The 13,118-nt window shown below is 38.9% G+C and overlaps 1 protein-coding gene across 1 annotated transcript in view; it reads left to right on the top strand.

The window, feature by feature from the left end:
• LOC126100311 (UDP-glucosyltransferase 2-like) overlaps nt 1-13,118 on the top strand; it is a 102,939-nt gene that overhangs the window by 82,852 nt on the left and 6,969 nt on the right. Inside the window, exons 4-5 of the mRNA XM_049910922.1 lie at nt 5,342-5,564; nt 8,322-8,541. Of these exons, the coding sequence (XP_049766879.1) occupies nt 5,342-5,564; nt 8,322-8,541 (443 nt within the window). The remainder of the gene's footprint in view (nt 1-5,341; nt 5,565-8,321; nt 8,542-13,118) is intronic.

The following is a 13,118-nucleotide window of genomic DNA, read 5'->3' as shown; positions in this document are numbered from 1 at the left end:
TTGAGGAGTACAGTTGTGTCATCAGCAAAAATTATTGTTTTGTGTGCATCAACATTCAGGCTCAAGTCATTAATGTACAGGAGGAAAAGTAGGTGTCCCAATACTGAGCCCTGTGGAACAACTTGCTTTACAGTTTTATTACTTGATAGTATTTCGGTTATTGAGTTGCTTTGTCTATTAGTATATTTCATGCTGACACTCTGCATCCGATTGGTTAGGAATGTAGAATCCAGTTGTTTGCAATTCCTCTGATACCATAGTGTTCTAATTTTTCCAGTAATATTTTGTGATCAACAGTGTCAAAAGCCTTTGACAGATCCAGAAATATGCCTGTTATGGGTTGTTTTCTATCTAACAGTTCTAAAAGCGTATTTATGCAATCATATACTGCAGTTTCTGTAGATTTGTTCCTTCTGAACCCATGTTGAGCTAAACTTAGGAAATCTTTTTTTTCAATGAAGTCTATCATTTTTTTGGACATTATTTTTTCAAAAACTTTAGAAAAGCAGGATGAGATTGAGATAGGCCTATAGTTATTCATATCTTTATTATCACCTTTTTTAAAGACAGGAATTACTTTAGAAAGTTTCAGAGCTTCGGGGAAGATACCTGCCTGGAAAGAACAGTCACAGAGGTGAGTTAATGGTTCAGCAATTGTGTGTTTACAATTTTTGATTACAGCTGCTGGGATACCATCAATTCCAGCTGAATATGAATTTTTTAACTCTCTGAGGGCTTTTGCAATATCATTTTCAATGACTTTGGTAATGAAAATTGACTCTGCACATGTGTGATATTTTTGGTTTGCTGGTTGGTAATTTGTGTTAGGATTATTTTGGACCAGTTTTTCAGCTATGCTCGTAAAGAAATTGTTGAATGAGTTCACCACTACTTTGGGATTAGATATAGATTCATTGTGGAGTTTGATTTCTATGTTCGTATGTGAAGCTTTCATTTCCCCTCTTTCCCTTTTTATGATATTCCACATTGCTTTTACTTTATTGCTGGATTTGTCAATGTACTCATCATTCTGCATCCTTTTTGCTTGTCTTATCACTCTTCTTAGGCTACATGTGTAGTTTTTATAGTATTCTGTTAGTTGGGGGAGTCACTACTTTGTTTACATAACATGCGGAGTATTCTTTTATGTTTGCAAGAGATTTTTATAGCTGGTGTAATCCAACTCTTGTTTCTATTATTATTTATTCTTACTGGTTTTTGCGGAAAGGCCTTTTCATAGTGGTGGATCATTTTGTCAAGAAATATGTTGAATTTCGTGTTGACATCATTGACTGTGTACATCTCTGTCCACTTTTCTTTACTAAGGAGGGCATTTAGCTTGTTCAAGTTCTCTCGGGTGAAAAACCTTCGTAAAGTTTTAGGTGGGACTGGGTTTGAGGTATCTTTGCTAACATCGACCTTTAGAATGACAGCTTGGTGGTCACTGAATCCTGCATTGTATACTTCTAGAGTTGGGTTAAGTTTATTTCTATTTGCAAAAATTTGATCTAGAGCTGTCTTGGATGTGGGTGTTATTCTAGTGGGCTCGTTTACAAGGCCATGGAGATTATAAGTTTTTGCAATGTTAATCAATGTTTCCCTGTTTCTGTTGTGGGTGAGAAAGTCTATATTAAAGTCACCACATATAATCACCTCCTGTTTCCACTGACTTATTTTGGATAGAAACAAGTCCATTTGTAACAGAAAATCATTAATACTACTGGAGGGGGGACGGTAGATTGTAGCTACAATTAGATTTAGATCTGTAAGCTTTATGGCTGCACATTCAAAGATCTTATCTGTTCCTATTTCCTTTAGGGTAGGAAGTGGGCTATATTCAATGTGTTGTTTGATGAAGATGGCAACCCCACCATGTCCATCATTTGATCTGGAGTAGTGTTCACACAATTTGAAGTTGGGTAGTGAGATTAGCTGAACCACATCGGTGCAGAGCCAGTGCTCTGCTAGGCATACTACTGAGATATCACTGAGTTCACTGGTCAGCAAAGTGCTTAAGTCATCAGTTTTGTTGCTCAAGGATTGGACATTGTGATAATAGATTTTCAGGTCTGAGTGGGGTTTACTCGGGGGGCTCGAAGTCATATTTACTGTGCCACTGACCTTTAGTTTAAATTGTGCTGTATTCCAGGTATGTTGACTTCTGAGCAGTTGTGCTGGTTCTGTTGGTCGTCCTTGGCAGCCATCTCATCTTCCAGGTGGGCCTGAAAAGTATCCACATGCACTTCACACTGTTGAGGCATCACATTGACGTTTTGGAGGGATGTCTCGATAATGTTCACCGTCACATTATTGATCCTTTCAAGTCCCTGACCTTTTTGAGGGGTCAGGGGGTTTGTGTTTCGTCTCTGTGACTTCGTGACCCATTTGTCTAGTGTAGTTTGCACAGTATGGCCACTATTACTCTTTTTATTTCCCATCTTGTTTATCTTTATCCAATTGCTTATTAGCGTCTGTTTATGGTTTCTGACTTTTGGTTTCTTATTGTCACCCATAGTTGTCAGGAAGGCCAGTCTATTGCATATAATCTCCTTGCCACATTTGTTTAGGTGTAAGCCATGTGTTGTGAAGTGGTTTCTGGCTAGTCTCTCTATTTCAAAGTTCACAGCAACTCTTTTTTTTTTTTTTTTTTGTACGTGTGTTTAGCTAAATTCAGAGCCTGAATCAGGTGGAGGTTTCCAGTATTAATTTTACTATTTAAATTTTGAACATCATATCTCCTGGGTATAGGATGGATAATGATATTCATTTTGTGACTTAGAGCGACTATTGGTTCCAATAGTTCTACCACATGCTTCAACATTAGATCGAGAGGTTTGTCTATGTCGTTAGAACCCCCTATTACAATCAAAGTATCACATGTACCGAAGCTTCTTGTCAAATATTCTGCATTTTTTTATCACTTCTTTTAGTGGGGCGCCAGGTTTTACTATGCTTTTTACCTGGTATGAGGGCCCTAGTTTGTCTTGCAGTATTTGAGCACAGTCTCTTCCATGACTGTCTGCACCATTACTCAATTAGACAATGTTTTTTGCTTATACATTCATGTACTTTTAACCTTGAGTATAAAGCAATATAAAATATATTTGTACAGAGCTTCTTTGTGAATTACATCCTGCTTGTATTTTCATATTGATATATAGTCATAAAATGTCACATACCTCTGAAAAAAGATTTTTATACAGCTGTGAACCGTCATTGATGTTGTGTGGACTAACTGTTTAGTACTAAGTTATCTGACAATGACCTAGAAAGCAGATAGCTTTAAATAAATATTGATGTCGAACATCAATACTGGCTATTAAAGTTCTTAATGTCACAAGATTTGTCAGAAATGAATCATTCAGGCCAATTCTATCCACTAAAGTTGTGCAGAAATTATGCCTACTCACTTTGTCACAGCCGTAATTACTGAACTACTTGCAGCTTATAAGGATGAAACTTAAGATCTTATTCCACAATAATCTTCTGCCTGGAACATGGAAATGGCAGTCTCTACCATGGGGCATTGCACGTTGGACAGCTGCAATGCTCCTCATGTGACAGAATTCCTCCACTGCCGCAATAGGCACCTGCACTGGCCAATGAACCATACTGAAATGAATGGCATACTATGTGGCTCTTGGCTGTAATTAGATATGGAAGTTGGTGAACACACATCTACATCTTCGTAGTGTGGCCAATTGAAAATCCAGTATTTCGTGTGGGTCAGCCCATATGATGCACAATTGATTTTCAGAGTCCTATGATGTCAAAGGTAGAATTACAGTGTCATTTGCAAACCTCAAAGTTTTCATTTCTTCTCTGTTAGCTTTAGTTTTCTTTTAAAATTTGTCTTTGCTTGCTTGTATTGCTTGCTCAATTTACAGATTTAATTACATCAGGTGTGGGCTACAATCCTATCCCACTCTGTTCTCAACTACTGCTTCCCTTTCATGCCCATCAACTCTTTTCACTGCAGTCCAGTTTCTATGCAAGTTACCCTTGTGTCTCTTGTATTTTTTCCTTGCTACCTCCATATTTAGATCCACATATAACTGGTTTGGTAATTGGCTGAAAACGGGAGGAAGGCAAGGGCATAACACCCCTCCATTCTCCCCCTTATAGGACTGCACCTTGCAAACCAGGTTGAGGACATGGTACCCCCTCATGTTCGCATCTAATGAGGACTGTAGTGTGGTATAGCAGGAGACCCCCCAGTTGAAAATTTTCCCTGCAGTTTGGTAGTGTGTACCATAGGTTGCTGTCATGAGTGCTAATCACAATTTGAACTTTCTTGCTGAAAGTGCCCTTCACAGGGAGAAATATTGTCAGTAGGGTTTTACAAACAGGTGTGTGTGTGATTGATTGTATTCTGGACCACAGGCTATGGGTGCAGTCACTCTAAGAACTGTCCATTATTCACTGGTTCAGGATTGTGCACTCAGCTCTTGTCTCCTGTCATATTTAGACAGAGAAAAAACATGTCCTTCAGGCCTATAAATGTTCAGTTGTTCATGATATATTCTCTGCTGCATCATACTGTCACAATCACTGGACAGCTGATGAGAGACTCATTCATTACACATACTATTAATTTGCTGCATGCTACTGATAGCTCTCATTTAAAAATACTGGAAGAGTAAAGTCCAGGTATTTGCATGCCATCAACTGTGGTGCCTCAAGGCACAGTTTTTGACTGCAGTACTTGTCTTATTGTATTAAACCTGTAACATAAGATAGTCCCTCTTAACAGGTAAGTTATGGCAGCAATTTACATTTTTAAATTCAGCCAGTAATAAGCCAAAATATTGAAAATCAAAATTTTGTTGCACCTGAAAATGTTAAATAAGCAGGCTGCAACTGAGTGGATGAACCATGAACAGAGATAGCTGTTCAGCAGTATAGTAGTAACCTTACAGTGTTAATTATGCTTTTCCCTGCATATTGATTATTCTATACATTTTTGGTAAAACTGTCAGAAGTTAATTTGCTTGGCTCTGCAGAATAACGTTTTGGAAATGCCCATTGTGCATGCCAGGTATTGATTATTGGTGGCCTGTAAATACTTGCCAGCATGAGTGGGCTTATAGTGCTTTCTTGCAGTTGTGAACCTTGCAGCATAACTTTCAATAAAAGTGTCAAGTTCAATCCACCACAGTTGTTACACAGGCTACCCTTTATTTGAAGATAAACATCATCAACCTTTCAAATGATTCAATACTTGACTGAGCTTTGTTACTACATCATCTATGGTACTTCCTAAGACTGTTCTAGTGGCGATCAACAGTCATAGTCTTAGGTTTACACATTCATCAATTAATAAAATGTTTTCTTTTTGTAGGATCTGCAAACATTCATGGATAGTGCGACAAATGGTGTGATATTCTTTAGCATGGGCAGTGGCATCAAAAGTGCCAACCTCCCAAAAGGCATGCAGAGTGCATTTCTCAGTGTATTCTCTAAGCTGAAGCAGAAGGTTCTCTGGAAGTATGAGGAGGACTCACTGCCAAACCAGCCAGCCAATGTGAGGATTGGAAAATGGTTTCCACAAAGTGACATACTTGGTAAGTTTGAATACCATTTAATTGTAAATTTTAATCTGTATGTTCATTAGTTTCCATAACGGACCAGCTTAAATTTTATTCACAAATTAATAGGACTTCAGTTCATCACCAAGAGCAGGCCTGCTCATTCAACAGTGCTATATTCCCATATCTTCATCATATCTTTTGTTCTGATCTGTTTATACCATTTCCTTTAATATCCTTTCCCATTGTGCATGGTCATTATTCATTTGGAGATCTTTTACTTCCATTACATACAGTTCTGGACCCACATTTTCCTCTACCTTTTTTGGGCTGGAAAAAAATGAAACACAACTTATATAGTGGTCACAATCAGTTAGATACTTATTTAGTTACACCCTTAGTAGTTCCAGAGATCACATTCATGATAAAGATTATGATGTGGGATAGGTCAAAAAAAGTATATAATAAAAACATGTGGCAATGTGATGTCCATTACAGATTTTTTCTGTAAAAATTACTAATTACTTCTATTCAAGAATTCCTCTGTGGTATGGAAGGAGCTGTTAAGGAGAAACATCTTTAGCTGACATTTGAGATCACATCTATCTACAATACATTTCATTTTCATGGATATATTGTCAGAGTTTTATAGCTGCCTATTTAACCCCCTTCTGTGTGAAGGGGCTCTTTGCTCTGTGGCAGGTTCGTGCTTGGCTTCACAGGGACCCGGCATTTGCAGCATCTTTTCCCTTCCTGCTGCATGTCTGCCCTCTTGCTATTCTTTTTCCCTCCCTTTGGAACATGTCTGGGATGTTTTCAGAAATGTGTTCTGCGCATTCACTAGCCGATATCAGAGCAGTATCCATTGTCTTTCGTTCCTCTTTTCTTTCTTCATTCCTTTTTTCACTCCTTCCTCCTCTTTGGCATTTGAGGTTCCTCTTTTTCTTCTTCCTCCCTGTGTACTCCTGGAGGCCAGCCCCCCTGTCTGACATGTAACAGATCACTGGGTAATGTGTAATTTCCACCTGTGGGTTGACAGGTAGGTTTTGCACATACCCCCTGGTACAGGCCAGGCCCAGGGAAGGGTGATTGTCTGAGCTGATATCTTCCCAAGCTGCTGATTGGTCCCTCTGTCAGGTGTTCAGGAGGTGTCACCTGAAATGTGAAAAATCAGCTGAAGTGGGCGTCCCCCATCTAAGACAGGCCCCCCCCCCCCCCCCCCTCAGTTGGAAGGAGCACACCATCACAGATGCTGACAATCGTGGGGGATTTTCTCACTGTGAGCCAATCATCTTCTCCACAATGAACATATACCAAACATAAATGTGCTGAGGCTAATGATTCAAAGACCCTCCCAGCTGCACCACAGTTCCTTGTGGTTTCACATACTGAAGACAGTCAGTCCTTTGCTGTGGTAAATCTGTTTATTATTCAGAAGTGTGTTGATGCATTTGCTGGCTCTGTGAACTCCTGCTCTGATTCATGGAATAGCACTTTGCTTTTGGAGACTACTTCTGGTTCTCAAGCCAATTGCTTGCAGCTTTGCTCCTCCACAACTATCCTGTCCATGTCGAGACCCATCGAATGCTGAGTTCTTTCTGTGGTGCTATTTACACTACACTGCTTCATGGTATGACCAAGACAGAAATCCAAACAAACTTCTCTGATCAGGGTATCATTGTAGTCCATCAGCTGATGAAAAGGGTGGAGGCATCCTAAGTGTGGGGGATGTTTTTTTTTCTATCTTTCTAATGCGGAACACTTAAATATCACCAGTGAAATATTTTATTACAATTAAGTACTGATTTATTTATTTTATACCAATTAAATTTAAAAATTAGTACTCACACAAAAACTAGAACTAACATCGGTTGACATAACTAATCATCGTTAACTGAATGCATAAAATAAAATTAAAGTGAGCATCAGAGATTAATTGAAAAAAATAAAATGTGGCTCTCCTTACCTCAGATGGAAGTTCGGCTGTGATAGAATGTTCACTGTGTATACAAAGAGAGGTATGTAAGTTCGCAGCTGGTAGCATTGCAAGTTTGCAGTAAATATATTTGCTGTGTCTGATGTTTGACTCACTCACGCATTGCGACAGACATATTCTGCTATGCAATTCATGTGTGTTCTTGCTGTTAGCTGGCTGCATTTTGCAAAGATGGGCTATGTATCTTCAAGTAGACATGTAGGCATCTCAAAATAAACCCAACTTTTTGAATTTTCTCAAACAAAAATTGAGAAGAAAACTAATGATAGTTGAGTCAATTAACTGATATATTCCTATTGATATAAGAGGTGATACCAATGATGCTTCATGGAATTCTCTTTTGGGGTTTTACATGAAATAAGTTAAATTTTTTGTTCATATGAAACAACAGCTCTGTGGGCCAAAAATCAGCACCACATGGGTTGGGCACCCCTGCTGTATATTGTGTGTCTGATGGCTGCCATTTTCTATGAATGTGGGTGGCTTGATATGGTACAGATATGTGAAAACATCTTATGTCTCACAAATGAACCACAAGAATACATAAGCAGTCTAGACAGGCAGATGAATAATGTGTGTCACAACTTAAATTCACTATGGAAACAGAAACATTGATATCTTGTCTCTCTCTCTCTCTCTCTCTCTCTCTCTCTCTCTCTCTCTCTCTCTCTCTCTCAGCTAACTCAATGTGTTTACTACAACTGGAAGTACATCACCAGAATAGACACTGCACGGAAATATTTTATGCCTGAAATGTACGAAGTTCTCTGTGCTTATTTTCTTTATTTCTTTCACAGCTCACAAGAATTTAAAGCTCTTCATCACCCATGGGGGAGTGATGAGTATGCAGGAGGCACTTTATTCTGGAGTTCCACTTCTCGGGTTTCCTATATTTGGTGACCAGGAGTCCAACCTACTGAGGGCACAAAGTGCTGGCTACGCAATTATGCTGGCACTGAACAACATCACTGAGGAGTCCATTGGTTGGGCTGTAAATGAGCTGCTCACAAATCCTAGGTAACTCTGCATAGATCTTTGCTATTAAATATTGTATACTTATTCAGTTTCAAAAATTTAAAAACAACTAAGGAAACTTAGATACTCACAGAGCACTTTCAAAGGCTAGTATTCACCATGTCCATCATGAATTATGTGATTAGCTGATTGTGACTTGAGGTGATTCATATTACCACCATAAGCTGCTTTTCGTGAATAATGCTTTGACAATCTGTATTGTTAGGAACTTCCATTTTTAAGTTGATGTAAGGACATAGTAAAATCATTTTGGTAACATATGTCCCATGAACCATGGCCCTTAACATTGGTGGGGAGGCTTGCGTGCCTCAGCGATACAGATAGCCATACCGTAGTTGCAACCACAACGGAGGGGTATCTGTTGAGAGGCCAGACAAATGTGTGGTTCCTGAAGAGGGGCAGCAGCCTTTTCAGTAGTTGCAAGGGCAACAGTCGGGATGATTGACTGATCTGGCCTTGTAACAATAACCAAAACGGCCTTGCTGTGCTGGTACTGCAAACGGCTGAAAGCAAGGGGAAACTACGGCCGTAATTATTCCCGAGGGCATGCAGCTTTACTGTATGATTAAACAATGATGGCGTCCTCTTGGGTAAAATATTCCGGAGGTAAAATAGTCCCCCATTTGGATCTCCGGGCGGGGACAACTCAAGAGGATGTCGTTATCAGGAGAAAGAAAACTGGCGTTCTACGGATCGGAGTGTGGAATGTCGGATCCCTTAATCAGGTAGGTAGGTTAGAAAATTTAAAAAGGGAAATGGATAGGTTAAAGTTAGATATAGTGGTAATTAGTGAAGTTTGGTGGCAGGAGGAACAAGACTTCTGGTCAGGTGACTACAGGATTATAAACACAAAATCAAATAGGGGTAATGCAAGAGTAGGTTCAATAATGAAAAGGAAAATAGGAATGCAGGTAAGCTACTACAAATAGCATAGTGAACACATTATTGTGGCCAAGATAGATACAAAGCCCACACCTACTTCAGTAGTACAAGTTCATATGCCAACTAGCTCTGCAGATGACGAATAAATTGAAGAAATGCATGATGAAATAAAAGAAATTATTCAGATAGTGAAGGGTGACAAAAATTTAATAGTCATGGGTGACTGGAATTCGGTAGTAGGAAAAGGGAGAGAAGGAAACGTAGTAGATGAATATGGATTGGGACTAAGAAATGAAAGAGGAAGCCGCCTGGTAGAATTTTGCACAGAGCACAACTTAATCATAGCTAACACTTGGTTTAAGAATTATGAAAGAAGGTTGTATACATGGAAGACCCCTGGAGATACTAGTAGGTATCAGATAGATTATATAATGGTAAGACAGAGATTTAGGGACCAGGTTTTAAGTTGTAAGACGTTTCCAGGGGCAGATGTGAACTCTGACCACAATCTATTGGATATGACCTGTAGATTAAATCTGAAGAAACTGCAAAAAGGTGGGAATTTCAGGAGATGGGACTTGGATAACTGAAAGAACCAGAGGTTGTACAGAGTTTCAGGGAGAGCATAAGGGAACAATTGACAGGAATGGGGGAGAGAAATACAGTAGAGGAAGAATGGGTTGCTCTGAGGGATGAAGTAGTGAAGGCAGCAGAGGATCAAGTAGGTAAAAAGACGAGGGCTAGTAGAAATCCTTGGGTAACAGAATAAATATTGAATTCAATTGATGAAAGGAGAAAATATAAAAATGCACTAAATGAAGCAGGCAAAAAGGAATACAAACGTCTCAAAAAATGATATCGACAGGAAGTGCAAAATGGCTATGCAGGGATGGCTAGAGGACAAATGTGAGGATGTAGAGGCTTATCTCACTAGGGGGTAAGATAGATACTGCCTACAGGAAAATTAAAGAGACCTTTGGAGATAAGAGAACCACTTGCATGAACATCAAGAGCTCAGATGGAAACCCAGTTCTAAGCAAAGAAGGGAAAGCAGAAAGGTTGAAGGAGAATATAGAGGGTCTATACAAGGGCAATGTATTTGAGGACAATATTATGGAAATGGCTGTAGATGAAGATGAAATGGGAGATACGATACTGCGTGAAGATTTCGACAGAGCACTGAAAGACCTGAGTCGAAACAAGGCCCCCGGAGTTGACAAAATTCCATTGGAACTACTGACGGCCTTGGGAGAGCCAGTCCTGACAAAACTCTACCATCTGGTGAGCAAGATGTATGAAACAGGCAAAATACCCTCAGACTTCAAGAAGAATATAATCATTCCAATACCAAAGAAAGCAGGTGTAGACAGATGTGAAAATTACCAAACAGTCAGTTTAATAAGCCACAGCTGCAAAATACTAACACGAATTCATTACAGACGAATGTAAAAACTAGTAGAAGCCGACCTCAGGGAAGATTAGTTTGGATTCCGTAGAAATACTGGAACACGTAAGGCAATACTGACCTTATGACTTATCTTAGAAGAAAGATTAAGGAAAAGCAAACTTACATTTGTAGCATTTGTAGACTTAGAGAAAGCTTTTGACAATGTTGACTGGAATACTCTCTTTCAAATTCTGAAGGTAGCAGGGGTAAAATACAGGGAGCGAAAGGCTATTTACAATTTGTACAGATACCAGATGGCAGTTATAAGAGTCGAGGGACAGGAAAGGGAAGCAGTAGTTGGGGAGTGAGACAGGGTTGTAGCCTCTCCCGAATGATATTCAATCTGTATATTGAGCAAGCAGTAAAGGAAACAAAAGAAAAATTCGGAGTTGGTATTAAAATCCATGGAGAAGAAATAAAAACTTTGAGGTTCGCCGATGACATTGTAATTCTGCCAGAGACAGCAAAGGACTTGGATGAGCAGTTCAACGGAATGGACAGTGTCTTGAAAGGAGGATAAAAGATGAACCTCAACAAAAGCAAAACAAGGATAATGGAATGTAGTCGAATTAAGTCGGGTGATACTGAGGAATTAGATTAGGAAATGAACACTTAAAGTAGTAAAGGAGTTTTGTTATTTGGGGAGCAAAATAACTGATGATGGTCGAAGTAGAGAGGATATAAAATGTAGACTGGCAATGGCAAGGATAGCATTTCTGAAGAAGAGAAATTTGTTAACATTAAGTATAGATTTAAGTGTCAGGAAGTCATTTCTGAAAGTATTTGTATTGAGTGTAGCCATGTACGGAAGTGAAACATAGACGATAAATAGTTTGGACAAGAAGAGAATAGAAGCTTTTGAAATGTGGTGCTACAGAAGAATGCTGAAGATTAGATGGTTAGATCACATAACTAATCAGGAAGTACTGAATAGGATTGGGGAGGAGAGAAGTTTGTGGCACAACTTGACCAGAAGATGGGATCAGTTGGTAGGACATGTTCTGAGGCATCAAGGGATCACCAATTTAGTATTGGAGGGCAGCGTGGAGGTAAAAATTGTAGAGGGAAACCAAGAGATGAATACACTAAGCAGATTCAGAAGGATGTAGGTTGCAGTAGGTACTGGGAGATGAAGAAGCTTGCACAGGATAGAGTAGCATGGAGAGCTGCATCAAACCAGTCTCAGGACTGAAGACAACAACAACAACAACAACAACAACAACAACAACAACAACAACAGCATATGTCAACACGTACAGTGTCCTATCCAAGTTAAAAGTTGCCTTGGTCAAGAAAATGTACAGTTCATCAAAACCTTCTGTACTGTTGTCACATGTTCTCCAAACCATGTAACACAACAGTTCTGTCTCAGTTGGATGACCTACATCAGCAAGTTTGGTGACATGATGTTGGGAGCACATATCAGAAGTGCAGAGGACTTTGATGTAAATTTTCTGGAGCAAGACTGCTGTTAACTTGTATATGGCATTATACTTTTTAATTTACCCTACTAAAGTGTTTCCATTAAAATGTTTTTTTTACATCCACTTCAAACTGGTACCCTCTACCAAAACTAGATGCAATAATGCACTATTCATGAAAAGCAGCTAATGGTAATATGGTTTCTTGAAATATATTAAGCTGTGGAGCAAGTTTTATGCAAAGAAATGTATTTTTGTAATATTCCTTTATCATTTTGACTGTGCTGTTATCCTGTAACTTAAGTCACTATCACAATTGTTTACCAAATGGCCTTGTGAGTCTTACACAATGAGCAATGTAAACTTCCAATTGTCTTCCAAACAGGTGTGAACAACAGATGGCACTATTCTAACACACAACAAAAATATTTTGTTGTCAGATAATATTAGCTAAATAAGTTTTGTATGCTTTTATTATGGAATTTAATATCGAGTAACAAAACACAAGTTGATGAGGCAGTGCTCTGTTAATGTTCAGATTATATGAGACTGTCCACAAGCCAATGGTTTCAATGTTCATCAGTATAAATACGTAGTTTTGTGTCTCTCGAGCATTAATTCAGTTTGTTTATTCACCCAAGCTCCACACATTGTTTGACTGTGTGGAATTACTAGCATGTTTCTACTGAGATGAAACTGCAGCTCTTAAATTGACCTCCACACAAAACCAGTAAGTGGCCTTAGGATGTAGATCATGATGATATTTTTTACTTTGTGACATAGAATTTCACATCACAGATGTTTACAAG

The sequence above is a fragment of the Schistocerca cancellata genome, chromosome 9, assembly GCF_023864275.1.
Source record: "Schistocerca cancellata isolate TAMUIC-IGC-003103 chromosome 9, iqSchCanc2.1, whole genome shotgun sequence".
Taxonomy (NCBI): Eukaryota; Metazoa; Arthropoda; class Insecta; order Orthoptera; family Acrididae; genus Schistocerca; species Schistocerca cancellata.
This window is presented reverse-complemented; position numbering and strand designations above follow the sequence as displayed.